At 36.2% G+C, this 20555-nt stretch overlaps 1 protein-coding gene across 8 annotated transcripts in view; it reads right to left on the reverse strand.

Annotated features, from left to right (window-relative positions):
• The window catches only part of PIAS2 (protein inhibitor of activated STAT 2), a 98817-nt gene that overhangs the window by 43490 nt on the left and 34772 nt on the right, over window positions 1-20555 (reverse strand). For all 8 annotated transcript variants that reach the window (XR_009222450.1, XM_058557050.1, XM_058557046.1 and 5 more), the window contains 5 exons: window positions 16774-16858; window positions 8983-9033; window positions 8767-8857; window positions 2955-3089; window positions 605-710 (listed from right to left, as the gene is read on the reverse strand). Coding sequence is in view for 7 of the 8 variants with exons in the window: in XM_058557050.1 (XP_058413033.1) it covers window positions 605-710; window positions 2955-3089; window positions 8767-8857; window positions 8983-9033; window positions 16774-16858 (468 nt within the window). In the remaining variant the exon portion in view is untranslated. The remainder of the gene's footprint in view (window positions 1-604; window positions 711-2954; window positions 3090-8766; window positions 8858-8982; window positions 9034-16773; window positions 16859-20555) is intronic.

Genomic DNA, 20555 nt, shown 5'->3' on the forward strand with positions numbered 1-20555 from the left:
TCTCAAGTCAATGTATGCATCAAAACTACCATCAAGCTGACATTTACCTAAATAAGTTTTCATGAAAAGATCAAAAATCAGCCAATTGAGATTTAAAATTGATGCTCTTGGGAGTGGTTTTTAAGAGAAGGGTTTTTCAATTTACAGGGATCTATTCTTAAGATTATTATTATTTTTTTTTTTTTGTGAAGATCAGCCCTGAGCTAACATCTATGCTAATCCTCCTCTTTTTGCTGAGGAAGACTGGCTCTGAGCTAACATCTGTTGCCAATCCTCCTCCTTTTCTTTTTTTCCCCCAAAGCCCCAGTAGATAGTTGTATGTCATACTTGCACATCCTTCTAGTTGCTGTATGCGGGACGCGGCCTCAGCATGGCCAGACAAGCGGTGCGTCAGTGCACGGCCGGAATCCGAACCCGGGCCACCAGTAGAGGAGCGCACGCACTTAACGGCTAAGCCACGGGACGGGCCCTTAAGATTATTTTTAAACTCAAAATTCATTTTAGGTTTCTAATAATTGTTCCCATATTGATTGATGTATATGTGAGGCTTTTTTTTCCCCCCATTAAAGCATCTCATACACGCAGTCTTACAAACATTACTTACTTAGTGCTCTGGAATGATCAGGGTTTCTAATACCTTTCATTTTTAATCTCTGTAATAACATGGCTGATGTGAGCTGTCGTACAAGATATACAGACATGGAGTAATTCTACAAAGAAAGATAATCTGTATTAAAGATGAGAGATAATAGTCTCTTTGTTTACATAAAATACTTGTCTAAGAAACTCTGGTTTCTACAAATGACATTCAAAATAACTTTCACAGGAAGGTCAATGACTGAGAAGGGAACAAAATCAACTCAGCTACTTTAGGGAAAATAAAAGCTCAGTCATATTAAAGGTATTTCTCAATCACTTATCACTTCAAAACATCCGTGTGAAAGATAACTTAGATCAGTGGTTTTCCAACTGTGTTTCTAAGTTAGCAAAACTAGTATCTTAGGGGCGACATGGTAGGAATGAGAACATACTCTCCCATGCCCACTTTTAACGAGAATTGTTCTGTTTTTATATAACATGGCTCTCATAATATTTTCATTGAAAAATGGGTTCCACTGCAAAAACAAAGTTCAAACACCAGTGGTCTGAATTAACACTTCAAATCCAGAGTTCCAAAGTTCTAATTCTGGCAGAAGAGTCCACCTGCTACGCAACCTTAGCAAGTCATTCAAATGAACCCCAAATCAGTTTTCTTCTGAGAAAAACTTTGACAAATTAACTCCTGTTCCCAAATGGGCATTTTACAGGGGAAGGGATAGCTACTGTAGTAAATAAGATACATAAAGAAATGATAAAAATCAAAAAGACAAGGCCAAAAAATAATAGTGTCCAATCCCGTACCTCTAAGATCTGGCACAAAGGAAACTTCGTTAGCTATTTATAGAGCTATGAAGAGATGAAATATAATTTTACCTAAAAGCTAAAACTCTACCTTACCATTTCACTACATATAGTCATTCAATCAGATTCTACAATAAACAAAATACTTTAAATAGCTGCCAAACCAAATATTTTAAACATCATTTTTTAATGTCCTGCAACAGTCCTTTTAAATATCTGAATACCCAATATATTGTGCAAATTTTAAGTCAACTGATCATTTTAATTACAAGGAAAGAAAATTATTCCCATTATGTGGTTAAAAAAACTGACAGGTCTACAATGTCTACAATCATTTATTCAAAAAATCTATAAGTTAATAATCACTTCAGAACGATATACTCTTCTGTTCAAATTCCTCTCACAAAACTTTAAAACATTAATACTTGCTCATTCAAAATGTCCCTTACATTTGTATACAACACCCACTCTCAAGATTTTACTTATTCTTTATAGGAAGTAGGCTTCAGAGAATTAAGCAACTTTGCAAAATCAAACAATGGTCACACTGGGACTAAGCCCAGATTTTCTGAATCCTTATCCAACGCTTCACCACTACACATTCGGCTCGTACAAATGAAAAAATACTAGGATTCAGTGCCCTATGATAATACTGACAAGTTATACTAAAAATCAGAAATGAGAGCTCAAGAGAACAACAGTTAAAGAAACAGCAACATTGTTACGGTCCAAAGATTAATACAAAAATATTCTTCTTGATGTCCAGCTCTGCAATTACTGTGGTGATAAAACCAAAAAATTCCTACTACAAATGTATGACTCAAACTCTCCGTCCAGAAAATAGGAATATTATCCTTTATTTCTATGAAATAGCAACATTAAAAGTTGATGTTCAGAAATTAACTGAAATCTCTTCTGCCATTCTATTATTTCAGTTCTATAAATAAGTAATTCTAAAACGAAAATCCTTTGTTGTATTAATCATTAGATCATAATTGATATAATGCATGTTGAGACTAAGAATCAGCAGAAAGCCAGGTTTTGCAACCTGTAGGCATAGAGGAAATAATATAATTCTAAGTACATATTTTCATACGAGTTGCCCACATGTTATCTGAAGTATCAGCTGTTTATGTAAAGGCTGGAACAGATTATTTCTAATCACAAGATGAGTATATTTAACTATTTCCCCCAAAGCAGAATAATGCTTTCTTTGTTCCTCTCCATAAATACATAATATCACCCAAATTTCCAATTTCTTAAAATACTACTTAAACACACACAAAAGCACAATTGTGATTAAACCATTGCCCTAAGAAATATTGTAATTATACTTATTTCCTTTCCAGGAAAATAAAGAGATGACATTCAGGAAACCTTGAAGTTTTTAACCTTAAGAATCTCCACATCCCTATCCTAAAATGAAAATTACCACTTTTTAGAGATTACAATAAGAAAACTGAAAGAGTTGGAGCTAGCAGCCTAAGAAAAAACAAAATAAATCAACTCCTAGTGGGATCAGTTTCATGCTACCCAGAAGAGAGAATCTTTACCTTTCCAATTTCTGATGCCCAAGAAATGGAAATCTGGTTCGGCACAGCAGAAGATAACCTAACCAAAGAAGTAATATTCAAAGGGCGGCCGGGGCGCTTCTGTTCAATCCCGTTTTTAGGTGGTGGTGCGTAGCCCTATAATCATAAGAAAAACAATAATGTTAAATTCTCTGTAGGAGATTAAATATTTTTCTCCAAGACCTTGCCTAATTTCAGTTACACTAAGTTATTTTTATTTTATCCTGGAAGTCATACAGGCCTTACCCTAAAGTCACCAATCTAAAAGAGGAAAACGACCTTTAAAAAAGTTACAAAATATTTCACAAGTTCAGAAAAGTATTAAAAAAAAAAATCCATGTTCCATCATTAAAATTAAAGATACTGACATCTTGCCATATTGGTTATGAACCATTTTCCTTTTTATAGGAAATCAGGCTTTACAGATAAAGTCGCCCTTCTTTGTACTGATTCATCTTAGGAGCTCCCATTCAAAATGCATTCAAATACTGGGGGTGGGAAAGTGGGAGAACAAACTTTGGGAATTAAAAAAAGAACAAATTAATGAATTTCAATGGAATTATTAAAATCTTGTGAGTAATAAAAGTGCTCTCTACCGCCTTCTCTCCGAGTAGAACAGAGATTGTCAGCTTTAAAGATGTCATGTTACGTCATGTTAACATCTTGAAAGATGTTACATCACATTAACAAATAAGAGTAATCAATATTTTAATTGGCATTAAATTAGCTTGATGGCTCTAATAATACTGCTATTTATGCTGTATTTTACTTTCTTCTAGTCCTCAAGTATTTGTTTTAAATAGCAAATGTATTCATTTTTGATTCACAGTACATCCAATTCTCAATTACCACAAGACTTTTCAGTTTGTGATTTTCAAAACCAAAATACATTTCTTAGAAAATTAAAATTTCTCAGTTGCAAAAACATCTACATATTGAAAAGCAGATACCATATTTCACTGAATCTAAAATGCCAGTGATGTAATTTAACTACATACCATTGAGAAGGAAAAAAACACTTACATGATGCAAACTAGTAGATCATTACTTATTTCTGCATACATAGCAAGGAAATATAAGCAAAATGAATTGGCTAACATATTCCTTTTGAATATTCGGAAGAATCTCCTGAATCAATTTTCACTCAGTCATCAATGCATGTTCTCCACATGATACTCTCCTATATGCCACCAAGAGCTTTGGAGATAAAAGTATTTCTAAAAACTATATTCTACTCCACTAACACCTCTCAGATTTCCTTGCAAGTCACTGACACCCTTAATTGCGTGTGTTAATGCTGATACACTATGGATGTTTTGAGAATTTATCCATCAAAAGTTTTCAGACAACAGCCAAGATTCACGCTCCTCAAAATGTTCTTAAATCATCTGTTGACTGAAAAACCGAGGGAGCACAGCTAACTAGTCATGGCATGGGAATAACATCAAGGTTGTACAAGTACAGGCAACGGCAACACATCACAGCTGCCACCTGGTCACCAGCATTTTTAAGACACATTTGGATTTTAGGGATGCTAAAATACGTACCTTAGAAACAATGAAATACAGTATTGGTGGTATTACACAGTAGAGACAAGGAACACATTCTATCTATCACAACTAGGGAACATTCTCCACTGCCTTGTAAGATGTTGGATAATAATTTTTAAGTGGGAATCCACATGATAATTTGTAATCTACAACTTGCAACAAAACTTTGCAAATCATTAAAAAGAGTTTGAGCAGGGGAGAAGACACTTTCATTATAATACAGAAAAGGGAAATGAATCGAGGAGAGTACGTGTATGGAGCAAGGTTATGCCCATGTAAAGCCGTTTAAGTGAAATAAAAACAGAACTCATTAAAAAAAAGTCCTCTTATAGAGACTCTAGGACTTGGTTCAATGAGCAATAAACACAAGGAATATCAAAACCAGTATCTGGGTAATTTTGAATGAAACTTTGTTTTGCCTTTTTTGGGCCTGGAAGATAATTCTGTCTTCTGATATGTCCACTGGTAGGTTAACCAAATAAAAACAATAGCACAGGGTCTGCCAAAATAACAAAAATAACTCATGAACTAGCTAAATGTGAACTCTGTCAACTGGAATTTGAGACACGAAACCACGTTTTAAGTTAGTTTGACACAAAGAATAGAGCAAAAGGAGGGGGAAAATAACAGTGAATATAAGCAACTCAAAATCAAGTATGGTACTAGTCTTAATCTCCAAAGGTATTTTAAATCTATTCTCTACCCCACTTGACTAGTTTGAGTTCACTGGTAATTCTCAGTTATCTGTTAACTTGTATTCTCCCTCTGACCATCAGCATCACCTCCACTCAAACATCAGTTATCTGGTTATTGAGAATAAAATATGGTTGGAATTTTATAAAATGTTTAGCCTTCACATATGTCTAACAATTTCCCATATCTACAGCAAAAATAAAGTTCATTTGACAAAGGACCTCTGGAGCAAATCTAAAAGCTTTCTAAATAAGGGCTGTTGGAGCACACCAGTCTCAACCTAACATTTTAATAAAAGCTACACTCAAAGAAACTTTCGTTACAAGCTATGATGATATCCTACCCTACTTGTAATTGTGACCAAGATTGAGTGTTGTCCTTTAAGATTTCCCAAATTTACTAATTATCACTACTACTTTAATATTACCAAGATGGATTTACTTTTTTACTTTATATTATGAAAATTTTCAAATATACACAAAAGTAGAGAGAACAGTAAGTACCTACCAATCAGCTTCAATAATTATCAAGAAGTTGCCAATCTTGCTTCATTTGCCTCTGGCCCTACCCTCAGCCCACCCAAAATACACACTCCACTCATATACACATTTATTTTTACCCTGAGTATTTAAATGCAAATTCTAGACATGCCATTTGACCCACAGATACTTTTATAGGCATCTTTAATAAGACCTTTTTGGAAAAAACAGTATCACAATCTTACAAAATTAACCATAATTTTAAAAAAATTATCTAATATCCAGTTTAAATTCAAAATTCCTGACTACTTTAAAGACGTCTTTTATCTTTTTATTACTAAAAATTTCAAATATGGAGAAAAAAGTATAATAAACTCCCATATACCCATCATCCAATTCAATATTTTATTTACTAACAAACAGCCTTTACCCACTCTACCCCACACCCATCCCAGATTATTTTAAAGCAAATCCCAGACATCAAATCCCAGACGTATCTTTTTATCCATATATAGTTTAGTGTATGAAATGTCCCTTTACAGTTTGAAATCAGAATCCAAACCAGAGTCTCACATTGTACTTAGTTATGTCTCTGAACTCTTCTTTATTCTATAAACCTCCCCCTACCTCCCACCCCGCAACATGCACACTATTTCTTTTTCAATGCCATTGTTCTGTTGGAGATACCAGGACTTTTGACCCCAAGAATGACCTCATCTTCTGAATTAGGTAGATTGCTTCCTTATGGTATGAAGTTTTGTTGCTCTATCTCCCATATATGTTTTAAACCACTAATTAGTTGTACAGGCTTGATTAGATTCAGGTTCAAATTTTCAGACAAAAAAATTCATAAGGAACATTACATACTTCCTATCGTACCACATCATAAGGCACATAATGTCTGTTTGCCCCATTTTCAGTGATGTCAAGACTCATCAGGAGTACAGCTGATATCAGCCTGATTTCTCCACTGTAAAGTTCCCCATGAAGTTGTACCTAATGGTTTTAGCATCCACTGATAATGGTTACCTAGATCCATTATATGATTATGGATTGCAAAAATTATTTTGATGATGATGATTACTACTGATGCTTGCCTAGATCGAGTATATGATCATTAGTTGAAATGTTTCCAGGGCCGGCCCTGTGGCTTGGCGGTTAAGTGCGCACGCTCCGCTGCTGGCGGCCCAGGTTCAGATCCCGGGCGCGCACCGACGCACTGCTTCTCCGGCCATGCTGAGGACGCGTCCCACATACAGAAACTAGAAGGCTGTGCAACTATGACATACAACTATCTACTGGGGCTTTGGGGGAAAAAATAAATAAATAAAATTAAAAAAAATAAAATAAAATTCTAAAAAAAAATGTTTCCATAGAGAGCTTAACCACATCAACATTTGGTTACCCTAAAATGAATTATTCTCTCCCTTTATCAATTTTCAGAGTCATGAGTTGTACAACCTCTAGTGGTTTATTTTAGCATAATTATAAACTCATTTATATGTTTGATGGCTTTTAGTCTACCATAGTATTATTATTATTTTTTATGTGTGAGGAAGATTAGCCCTGAGCTAATATCTGCTGCCAATCCTCCTCTTTTTGCTGAGGAAGATTGGCCCTGGGCTAACATCCGTACCCATCTTCCTCTGCTTTATATGTGGGACACCGGCCACCACACGGTTTGATAAGCGATGCATAGGTCCACGTCCGGGATCCGAACCCACAAACCCCAGGCTGCCGAAGTGGAGCGTGTGAACCCAACCACTACGCCATCGGGCCGTCCCCAATAGTATTATTTTTTTATATGCCAAAATTGTCCTATCTTAGGCCAAGGGAGCTGTGTGCGTGTGTGTGTATATGTGTGTGTGTGTTTAAAAGAAGAAAATGCTGACTTTCAGTCCAGATTTACTCTGAGGCAGTCCATTGGCAAGACTAATACACAGCTTCAGGAAACAGAAATCCATGAACTCAGAAACAGAATTTATTAGGATAAGAAAGCTAGTACTGATAAGTCTTCTGGCTGCACCAAGAGGAACTACTTGGAGATTTCCGCCAGCTGAATTGTGGCACACATCCTCTCCACTCTTTAGAATCTTTCCAAGAAATACTCCTCCCTGTCAACCCACTTCCACCACCCACCCCTCAGCCTGCAACCTTACATCTCCAAATGTTTACAGAAATTTATCACGATCTGTTGAAAAAGAAAAATAATTCAGCCTCTCAAATAACTCTCTAAACAAAGAGGTTTTTTTTTCCTTTTCCTCTTCTGCCCATAAAAACACAGAATTTTCTCAGCTGGCTGTCAGTCTGTACACTGGTGGCCCTTGGAGTCAACGATGGGCAGTGGCGGGGGAGTCCCTGAGGCAGTTTTGCCTGTTTCTGTCCATACTGCACATATCATCATTCCGCAAGTTCTGCTATGAGCTGCTTACTATCATCCCTGCATAAAGGGAATATGGAAAGTCAAGGCACAAGGGTGTCTTATAAAACTCATCACCTTAATGTGGGTAAAACAGCACATAAACTGCTTTCATCACTATCTGACCCTTAAGAATTCAGAAACACACTGCCATTATCAAAGTAATACCATTTCCTATTTAGTTTACTCTTTGTACACACAGTATAGCGGCCAACTGTGATGGGTCCATAATGATTGGATACGACAATAAGGTCACATACACAGGGACTTGTTCCAGGACAAAAAGAGGCTGTTCTCAGCAGCCTCTGCCTTTCACCATCTCATCCATGGTCCAGGCCCTGCTAATTTAGACAACCACCACAACATGCTGCCCTATATATCCAAGTCCTGCTACTATGCCATTTGATATGATTCTACGAGTCTTTCACAGCTTCCTTGCTTTCTGACACAAGATGTTCCAGGCTCATCTTTTCCATCTCCCCCAGACCTGGAATCAGCCATTTCTCCAAGGAACCACTAATCTCTTCAGTGGAAAACAGTATTTAATCTGGATGCTAGGACTGCTCATTGGTACTGAGTTGTCACTGTTTCTGGACTTTGTCAGTATTTATACTAAACTTACATGTAAGCCTGGTGAATAAAAAGCAACTTACAGGTAAAGGAAACAGCTTCCCATTTACTTTTATACAAAGACTATTGGGATAGTTATCTTCTTGAGGGCAACTTGTCTCTGCCAGGCAAAGTCTGCATTAAAGAAGAAAAAAGAAATTAAATAGTGTACTCAAACATGCTCATGTATTTAAAATTCAGGACTATATGCACGTAGTCAACAAGTATAAAATTAAGGTAACAGAAAATTTGAAACTTGCCTCAGCTGAACTTGGACTGTATAATCTCTCCTACCACCTGGCAAAAAATCCCTGTTGGAAAGAGAAAGAAATTGGATTAAGAAGGCACAATGAGAATTCTCACTAGGAACAGTCTCACCAGAAAAAAGCCTTATTTGTATTTTTATTCTTATTTCAGATGAACACCAGTCTACCAACAGCACAAGCCTTAATCAAAAGACTGTAGTGATGATAACCCTCATTTACTTAAAGTTTAGTCATGTCCTTATGGAAATTTTAAGGTATTTTTAGTGCACGGGAACTTGCATGATACAATATTTATTTCAACAGGCAACAGATTTGGTTAACGTGAAAAGGAATATCCTAGGTTCTAAAAGAGTTTAATAAATTAATTTGTTTGCTTATAGTGGTTTTTAAACCTTGGCTGAGCATTTAATCACTTGCAAATTTTTTTTAATGTAAAGGCCCATTCACCAGTTATTCTTATTGGTCTAGAGTACATTAGTAGTTTTTATAGCTACTCAAGTGATTCTAATATAGAACCAGGATAAAGAACTGGTGCCTAGAGTCTCAATATCTCTCTATCACAGCAACTTCATAGTTATGCATCCAATTAAGGACAGAGAACCTCTTAGAATTTCTAGATGAGAACCTAATAGAGTCCCATATAAAATATCGTGGGCACTGAACTTTCCAAATCCTTGCCACTCAAAATGGAGTCCACAGTGAAGCAGCACTGTTATTGCTTGCGAGCCTGTTAGAAATGCAGAATCTCAGGCCCCATCCCAGACCTACAGAATTAGAGTCTGCATTTTAACAAGATCCCCAAGTGACCTGTACACACATTACAGTTTAAAAGGATTATCCTTAGCCATTACAATAAATCTTGGACTTGTCAGAGAAAAGATCATTAGAGATTAGCCCTTTCTTGAGAGTACACTTAGCCTTCATCTTACTCAACTGGGTCAATCTTCTCATTGTTTCCAGTTCTCTATGTTCACTGGAAGGCAGTAAAGCTCAGTAGCGACCAGCTTCAGCTCTCCAGTCCCAGCTGTATGACCTTGGGCAAATTACTTAACCTTTCTATACCTCAGTTTTTACATCTGTTGAAAATGGACAATTACTGCACCTACCTCATGGAGTTGTTGTGATGATTTAACATGTTAAATACATGTAAAGTGCCTGGATATAAGAAGTGCTCAACAAGTGTGAGCAGCTGGCTGCTATTACTGCTAACTCTGCTCTTATTGTTTTCCTTGCCAGTAGCAGTCTCCACCCTTCTCAAATGTCTATTCAAAACATCCCAAGATCCTAGACAACACTAACCACTTGTGAGTAACCCATATCATTCCACTCATTAAAATCAAGAAACACTTCAGTCTGGGCCCTAGAGCTTCAAAGGTAAATACATAATATTTACTCTCAAAAGTCTTATAGGCTAGTAGGTAACAGCATACAACTAAAATAAAATGTGCTAAGTGCTGTAGTACATTACAAAAAATAAGTGCTACAGAAAAAAGGGAAATTTTGTCTTGAAAGTTCAAGGCAGTTATCACAATTAGTCTAATCACATTAGAAGACAGGGTTTGTACAGCACTGGTTCTTCCTATTTTTACTTCGAGAGACACACTTCCATCAGTAACAGTGGTTTCACTAGTGCAGTGATTCTCAACAAAAGGAAAGAGTGAGGATCAACCAGAGATACACAGCAGAATCTTGTTAGGTTGGGGAACATAATTTGAAAAAAAAGAAATGAGAAAAGATGAACCTAGAAAAATAGATGGGAACACTATAAGGGCTCTGAATACCTCTCTAAGGATTTATACTTTATTCTAGTATGAGAAATTGACATCAAATGGGAACTGCAATGTGCTAAGTATCTTCACAAACATTATGAATAATGACTAAGCATCTTCTGACATTCATTTTCTTCCAATCACTGTTCCAGGAACTTTCACATGTTGATCACAAACATCCATCAGGCATAAAGTAGGCATTTACTATATGCCAGGCACTGTGACAGGCTTTGAGAATATAAAAGTGAGTAAGAGATGCCGCTTTCATCTAGAAGTTTGTAAATGCAACTAGTCAAATAAATGCAACAATGCTTTAAGAGAAAATAAGTACATAGCACAGTGAGAGACAAAGGGTGCCTTTGGGGAAATCTGGAAAGGCACCACAGACGAGGTAAGACTTGAACTGGTCCTTAAAACATGACTCAGGTTTGTTAAGCAAAGTAGGAGGGAAGAAGATATGCAAAGGTACAGAGCTGTGAAAGCCTAGTCAGAGTATAGGCTGCTGGGGAAGAGTGACAGGAGATGAGATGATAAAGAAGATGAACAGAGCAAGATGTTGAAGAGAAATGCCAGGCAATGGAGTGTGGACTTGATCATGTATCACTATAGGGTTTTAAGCACAAGAGAGAAAAAACTAAATGGGCTTTAGAAAGATCACATGGTCAGCTGGGAGAGTTAGGAGACCATTACAATTGTAGAGGCAAAAAATGAGGGCTTGAAAGCTATTTAAACATAAATATCACTGAATGATATTTAGGCATAAAAACTGAAAGGACTTGATGACTGACTAGATACAGGAAGGTAGGAAAAGGGAAGGGGAACATCTAGGATGGTGCCCAGGTTTTGGGATGGTGCCGCTGGATTGGTGACGCTGATCAACCAGGATAAGAAGAGACAGAGCAAGTTATGGCATTCAATTCCCTCAACCACTGAGTGAGGCAGTGCTTATTTTTCCAATTTTACATACTGAGTAAATAAAATTCAATGGACTTCACTAACTTACCCAGGGGCATACAGACCTAAGTGGTTGAGCCAGAATTCACATTCCAGTTGGTATTATTCTAAATGCTAGCTCCCTCAAAGGTAGAGCTGCATCAAGTTTTAAATCTTGAGATATAAAAGAAAAATCAGTGGAGTGTGGCAAGATGACAGGATGTGGTAGATGAAATGTGGGATAATACAAAGAGGCCTCTGTCCAGGCAGATCCTATGCCATCAATGAAACAGGCAACAGAAGGAAATATACCAAGCAAAAATCTCCCTGAGGCCAGTTTATTTTTGCACTTTGCATCCCTGGTGCCTAGAACATTGTCTGGACTATAGTAGACAGTCAATAAATATATACTGTGAGACTAAATGAATAAAACAAAGAATAGAAGACAAACAAGCAGGCTTGGGAGGAAGGCAAGTTCAGTTCTGGATGTGCTGTGTTTGATGTGTCTGTCGGTCCTCAAAGTAGAGGTAGTGAGAAAGGACTCCAAAGGGAAGTGCTGGTGATTCTGCAGCCACCAATATAAGAATAAAGCACATTCATGGATACTATCACAGAGGAGTGAGAAGAGAATCACAGACTGATTCCTGGGAACAGGTAAGAGAAGTCAGTGTGAGAAACTGAGAGCATGATTAGAGAGGCAGTAGCACCAAATGGAAGGGGTAGTGCTAAAACCAAGAAAAAAGCTGAACTCCCTGCTCAGTCTTCACAGGATGTAATAAAAAGAACAAAACAACCCAAACCTCAATGTAGTCAAGCCTCTGGTTTAGACCTTACTACCACTACAGGCAAAGGGGAGGAGCTGGATGCACAGCAGTGGTTCTCAAATTTGCTGCACACTAGAAACACCTGGGGAGCTCTAAAAACCACTACTGTTTGGGTTTCATCCTCAGTGATTCAAATTTAATTAGTATGAATGAAACCTGGGTATTTGGAGTCTTAAAAGCTCCCCAGTTGATTCTAATATGCAGCAAAGTTTGAGAACCATGGGATAGAAGTTAAATGACACCACAAGAAGCGCAATCACCAAAATCCAGAAAGTGTAATATGCTACAGAGACAAATGAACCACTTTTTTTCAAAGAAAGTGGGAGGAAGTATACTATGAGAGGAACCAGAGCTCTTTGGAGAAGTGATCAATTTCAGAAGTGGGGCAGAGAAATTACAAGATGAGCCCTGAGCATCCTGGCTGCCAAAAAGTAAAGCAGTGCTCAGAAATGCACGGCAATGTATCAAAGACAACAGGAGCTAGCCTGAAAGAACGGCTGACGGTCAAAGGTAGAACAGTTTGAGCAACGATATAAATTACTATAGCACTGGATTATAACCCAGAGTACTCAAGAGCCCACATGGATACAAATAAATAATTGAATAAATAAATAGGGGAGAAAGGACAGCTCTTCCTTACAAAAGAATAACTCCAATGTGAAAAAGAATAAGGACAATAGAAAATCACACCATTGGAACACAAGGGTGTTTATGATGTAGTAATTGCTGAAGGCAAGATCCACAAGTGAACGCTCAATTGGTGGTCAAAACTTTGAAGACAAACAGACTATGTGCCTGGTCTCAAAGTATCTCACCCAAGGTATCTATTAATAACAAAGGAAAAACAGCAACTTTACAGTACCGAAATCTGGTAGACAGAAAGTCACCCAAGTGATCAAGGCTAACACCAAAAATAAGATGTTTCAATATTATGTAGCCCCTGATACGATACACTTAGGGCATATAACTTGAGGTATTCTTGCCCAAAATGCATAATCTCAATCTTATCAAGACAAAACATGAGACCAACCCAAACTGAGGAACATTCTACAAAATATCTGACCAGTACTCTTCAAAAGTATCAAAAGCTATGAAAGACAAGTAAAAACTAAGAAACTGTCACAGACTAGAAGAGACTAAAATGACATAAAAATGCAATCTGGGATCTTAGATTGGATCAAGACAGAAGTTCATTAGCAGAAAAACTGGTAACACCCAAATAAAGTCTATAGTTTAGTTAATAGTATTGTACTAAGCTTAATTTCTTGGTTTTGGTAATTGCACTATGTTATGCAAGATGTTAATATTAAGGGAAGCTAGGTGAAAAGCATATCTATTATTTTTACAACTTTCCTATAAATCTATAATTACTTAAAAGTAAAAAGTTTTTTAAAAATCTTGGGAGACATAAAAGTCAAAAGTAATACATGGGCCATGTTTGAATACTGAAACAACTGAGAAAATTTGAATATGGGCTAGACATTGTTTTATATTATGGAATTATTAATTTTTTAGTGTGATTATGTTAAAAATTAATTAGAGAGGCATCTCGAAGTATTTCTGGGTGAAATTATATGATGTCTGTGATTTGCTTTAAAATATTTCAGGAAAAAAAGTGTGTGGGGGGGTCACATACAGACTGACAAAATGTTGATAATTACTGCTGATAATTAATGAGTACCAAACTCTACTTATTAGGAAGAAGGAGACTTCTTTATTATTTGATTACACAACTCTGAAAAGGTTGGGGCTTGTATGTACATGTGTATGTATGTTTTATTTTGTTTCCTTTGGAGGGAGAACTACAAATAGCCTTACTTATATGGTTAGTTTTTTTTAGGTTTTTTATCATGGTTAAATAAATATACATTTGATAAAATTTATCATGTAAACCATTTTTAAGTGTATAGTTCTGTAACATTAAGTACATTCATATTGTGCAATCATCACAAGAACATGATTAAAATTTTTAATTGAAAATAATTATGTAAATTTTAGTCATTCATTTTTTGACTAGTTAATACATTCACAAAGTTCAAACTTCAAAAAGATACAAAAAAGAATATAAAGTGAAAAGATTCCCCCAACTCTGACCCCAACCACCCAACTCCCCTCTCCAGAGGCAGCTAATCATACCTGTCCAGACATATTTTATGCACTTAAGCAAATTACACACACACACTTGCAGACCATTTTAAGGCAACTGGTAGCATGTTATTCACAATTCCATGCCTTGCTTTGTTCACTTAAAAATATACCTTGAAATCTGTATCTTTAAATCTACTTACTCTAAATAATCTCCTTCCTTCAAAGGCCCATCCAATACCCTAGTGAAGCTTTCCCAGACCACCAAGGTTAATAGTAATCTTCTCCTATAAATCAGCTCTTATTTGTCACTACTGAATTGGCTCTTTTCTTATGACACCCTGCAATGCCAATGATCATTTTATGTACATGAGCTGGTTCACTAACAAGACTGCAAGCAACTTGTAGAAAGGGGTCATATCATATAATACAGTGCTTTGCACCTAATAAACACTTAGTAAACATTGATCTCAAGCAAGGGAGAATCACTGAATAACAAACAAAACTTAAGATTAATGATATGCTTTTAGATTTATAATACAATTTTTAATTTATTCTATTTATTTATTTGTTAGTTGGTTTATTACTATCCCCAAGACTGAAAGTACTTTCAATTTACAAAAAGGCACTGCAATGTCTTGCCCCTGGTGGACGTGAACTACATCAAGTTACATTCATTTTACTTCCTCTATAGTTTCCTCCTCTAAATTTTCTCTATTTTTTTCTGAAACCCCAATCATTTGGCTATTGGATCTTTTGGACTAATCCTTGTACTGTCTTCTTTTTTTCTTTTAATCTTATTTTTCAACACTTAACACTCCACGTAACAGTGCATCTTCAAGATGTCAGGGTGTTTAAAAGAGATGCGAGGCCCATAACTTTGGATTCACCACCTTGGGAGACTGACAAAGCACACCAACATATTAAAGACTGAAAAGTCTGGCTGTAAAAAAAACTTATGTAATTAATGTTGAATACAGAATTTTGAAAACTTAACCGCAGAATCCTTATTTTTTAAAAACTCTTATTAACATCTCAGAAAAGATGAGTGTTCTAATGAATAGCTGAAAGGAGGCAAAAGACCTCTAATCTGCTCAACCCTTTGCTCTACTTTTAACTCTATAATCCTAGAAAATCATTCAACCTCCAAGAAACTCAGTTTTCTCATGCTAAATCTTTAAGAATCAGTTTTAAAGAGTCATATAATTAATATATTATTAACACGAAAGATGACTATATTTTTAATTGGAAAAGTATACAGTACAGATTTCCCTTTCTTTCTTCTTACATCTCAGTTCATTTCCTCTTTATGAATGTGTCTACTTTAAGTTTCTCCTATTTTTCTAAATGGCAAAGCTAAGAGTACTTTCCATAATTGTTTTCATATTTCTACTAACTTTGTGGTCCAGGTAACCACACAGCTCAAACAGTTCCAGTTTACGTTCTTATCCTAGAAAAATTATTAATAATGTCTACTTTCACTCTAAAATTGCCTCAGTTTGGATGATAAAGTATATGGTCATCCTATCTTTAGGCTGTTATCACAAATTCTTTTTTTATGTTGCTAAATTTGAAATAAATTTCATTAAAAAAAAATTGTTGCCAAATGTGACAAAAAGTAATTCAAAACACACTCTAGGGTTTTATTCAAAAGTTAAAATTTTTTTCTAATACAGAGTATTTATTAAATATTTAGCTAACCTTAGTCAAAGTATACTATGCTTACTTAAGGAAAAATAGTCCAACTGTTATGGACTGAATTGTGTCCCGTAAAAATTCATATGTTGAAGCCCTAACCCCAATGTGACTATATGTGGAGATGGGGACTTTAAAGACGTAATTAAGGTTAAATGAGGTCATAAGAGTGCGGCCCTAATTCAATAAAACTGGGGTCCTTACAAGAAGAGGAAAAGATACCAAGGATGCACAGGCACACAAAGGAAAGGCCATGTGAGTACACACAGCAAGAAGGCAGCCATCTGCAAGCCAAAGAGAGAGGCCTCAGAAGAAACCAAATCCATCGACATCTTAATCTTGGACTTCAAGCCTCCTGAAATGTGAGAAAATAAATTTCTGTTGTTTAAACCACTCAGTCTGTGGTACTTTGACATGGAGCCATAGCAGACTAATACACCAACATTCACTGAGAAATATATTCCAAACATTCCTCTTACCTGGATATACATATCTCTCTAACTTGTTGAGGTGTCAGAGCAAAAATAAAAAACTTCTCTTGAAATCGCTGAATACTGCTTTGAACTGGGGAGAAAAAGAAAGAAAGATAATATTCCAATAACAAATCTAAGGATATAAGATTTGTTATATCTTATATAATGACCTGCAATAACCAGGCACTTCTGATAAAGATTCTGCCAAATTCTGAAATTTTTGTGGTAAAAATACTCCAAAATAAACTAGTACTAAACTCTATTCATCTTGGAATCATGAAAGTAAAGTCACTCTAAAGCAGGTTCAATTTTAAGCATTTATCATTCTTTATTCTAACACACTAATTATAATAGTCAAAATATAACACAACTCTTCAAAATTACATTTCATCCTTGACTACAGTATCACCTAATGAAAATCTGAGGAAGTCAAAAACTACCCCCAGGAGAACTCTATCCAAAATTCAGGTGTCTTTTGTTTTTTTTGTTTGTTTCGTTTCTTTCTTTGTTGTGTTTTGTTTTCGATACTTTATATTCAATTACACAGAGCATATAAGAGAAAATTTAAAACTTCTAAGTTGATAGAGTTATTAAGATACATAATAATTTTGCTGTTGGTCCAGTTGATTCTGACTCCTAACAACCCTGTGCACAGCAGAGCAGAACCCTGCCCAGTCTTTCTGTGCCTTCCTCTCACCTTCTGGCACTATACCAGTCAATGCTCTGCTGCTGTTCACAGGGTTTTCATGGCAAATTGTTTTGGAAGTGGGTGGCCAGGTCCTTCTTTGTCTTAGTCTGGAAGCTCTGCTGAAACCTATCCACCATGAGCGACTCCTGCTGGTATCTGAAATACCGGTGCTGTAGTACAGCTTTCAGCATCACAGAAAGACAGACAGCCACCACAGTATGACAATCGACAGACAGGTGGTGTGGTTCTCTGAGCGGGAAATGAACCTGGGTTCTGGCAGTGAGTGCTGAGAGCACCAAATCTTAACCACTAGACCACCAGGGTGGGCTACACAGTCATTATTTGCATACAAAAGATTATCTAGTTAAAAAAAGATTACCTAATGAAGTCATCCTTCTTAACTATATTATTAAAAATTAAGAGGCTGGCCCCATGGCCTAGTGGTTAAGTTTGGCGCACTCTGCTTCAGTAGCCTGGGTTTGGTCCCGGGCACACCAGAACCACTCTTCTATCAGTGGCCATGCTATGGTGACGACCCACACACAAAATAGAGGAAGACTGGCACGGATGTTAGCTCAGGGCAAATCTTCCTCAAGCAAAAAGAGGAAGATTAGCAACAGATGTTAGCTCAAGGCGAATCTCCCTCAGCAAAGAAAAAAAGAAAAAAAAATCGAAATGTATTTACTTCACAAAGAACTTTAACAGATTTATACTGATGCATTATTCAATGATGTTCTAGTGCCCATTAAAACAAAAGCTAATATAGAGGCCTCAAGTGTTCTGTTTCCTAACAAGTACTGCAACAACATGCAAGAAGAGGCAAAATGGCTCATGTGTGTTACCAACCGCAGTTTTCCTGATGCCTAAAGAGAAACAAACATATCCAATGTCAGAAGCCTTCAATCCACAAGTCACACCAAATCAAGAAAAACATTAACTCATTGGGTAAAACACTTTTCTTTAAGCACAGTATTTATTGTAAATACTATGCTCCTAGAAATCATGTCATAAAGTGGTTCATATTTTCCCAGAACACTTAAAGGGAAAGAAAGATGCTGTTTATGATGAAGACCTAAAAATGAAACAAAACTATAAGTCATAAACATAACTATGGGGCATAAAACACAAACACAGAACTACAGTAGGAAGTCGCTCCATTTCTTTAATTCCTATTCACTCTTCAACTCTTTCTTTCTTGTGCAGATTCCACTTTCCGGTGTCTGTCTGTGGCTAAGGTCACCAATGACCTCTTAACTGTCAAATTCAATAACCTATATTTTGAGATTAGAGGTGAACACACTGCATTTTCACTCTTAATTAACAGTATGAGCACCCAGTCTCTCCAGCCAGAAAGCTCAAAAGGTCTAACACAGGTACAAATAAACTCCCAGAAGGAGAAAATGAAGCATTAAAAAATAAAAAACTTGCAGAATGAATGAAAGAATATTCCATAACTTTGATGGAGGGGGGGGAAAGCCCTTACAGATCAAACCCCAAGCAAAACAAATACAAAGAAAACTACCTAGTCACATCAAAATCAAACTAATATACTGAAAACCAATGATGACTAAAAAACCTTGAAAGCAGTCAGAGAAAAAAAGAAACATTACATACAAGAGAACAACAATACGAATAAAGGCTGACCTCATCAGAAGCAATGTAGGCCAGAAGTCATCTTTAAAGTGGTGAAAGGAAAAAACTGTCAACCGAAAATTCAATATCCTTCAAAAACAGGGTGAAATAATGACTTTTATATAAACAAAAGCCAAGAGAATTTGTTGAAAGCAGACATGCACTACAAGAAATATAAAAGGAAATTATCGGGATAAAAAAAAATGACACCAAATTCAAAACCAAATTTTCAGGAATGAAAACCACCACAAACAGTAAATAAGTGGTAAAGGTAAAATAATATGGTGTTCTTTCTTCTTATGATTTCCTTAAAAAGATAACTGTTTAAAGCAAAAGGCAGGATATATAACCTAGGAAGAGGTAAAAGATATGACAAGAGCAAAAAGGGTAGATAAATGAAATTATCTGCCCAACAGCTATGATTCTTGCTTCATTCAGATAAGCCCGATTAACATAAATCTCCCTGGAGACAGATCCACCCTTAGTGCACCAAAAACGTCAGGTATCTACACCTGCAAAGCTGGGCGCAAGACCTTCGGTGAATTCATCAGCATAAACGCCAGTATTTGAGGCCCCGTCTGGATGACTGGAGTCAACATACCCCAAAAAGCACCCATAAACCAGGAACCTTACATTGAAACTGGAATGATTCCGTAGTTAGTATATGCCCACATTTATGTACAATTTACAGAACTTGCAGCTTAAGAGTAGCTTATATCACAACAGAAATATCTTTGATGTGCTTTTTATTTTTCTGACATTTTTGACTTTGTCATTTATTTGCTGCCAAATTTTCAGTCCAGAATATAATCCCAAATAACCACTCTGTTTCTACGCAAAAATGGATCTGTTTCATCACTATGTACCATAACTGGATTCCCGGAATTTATAGCAACAAAAAATAGTGTATATGCTAATAAAATCTAATTTATACTACTACTTACTAAAAGTTTTTAGGTAAGACAATTTTATGACAGTAGCAGCCAAAAGCACCCTAAACTTGCCATAAACTAAGTCTATTAGCTAGATTGTCATTTTAATACAGGTCGGAAGAAAGAATGGTAGGACATAAAGCAGAAGCCTGCAGGTTTTGCAATTTATTTTCTCCCCATTACATTCTCCAACAAGGGATCAGAAAACCAATTCTACACAGATCCCATGAATACTTTCATGTTAATAGCAAACAAAAAAGAAAAAGACCACGACTCATGGACATGAATCAGATAGGACTTTATTCAAACCATTTCCTTTTTCAACAATTCTTCATAATGTAGATTCTATTTTTCAAAGATGGCTACAACAATATCTCTCATCATGCCCTTCTTATAATGTAATCTTGACATTCCTCCAATTAGGTAGTGGGGTCTGTATCACTCTCCCTTTGAACCTGAACAGCCCTTTGTGACTGCTTCAACCAACAGTGTATGCTGTAAGTGATGTTATACAACTTGCAAGGCTAGATCATAAA

Source organism: Diceros bicornis, chromosome 16 (genome assembly GCF_020826845.1).
Source record: "Diceros bicornis minor isolate mBicDic1 chromosome 16, mDicBic1.mat.cur, whole genome shotgun sequence".
Classification (NCBI taxonomy): domain Eukaryota; kingdom Metazoa; phylum Chordata; class Mammalia; order Perissodactyla; family Rhinocerotidae; genus Diceros; species Diceros bicornis.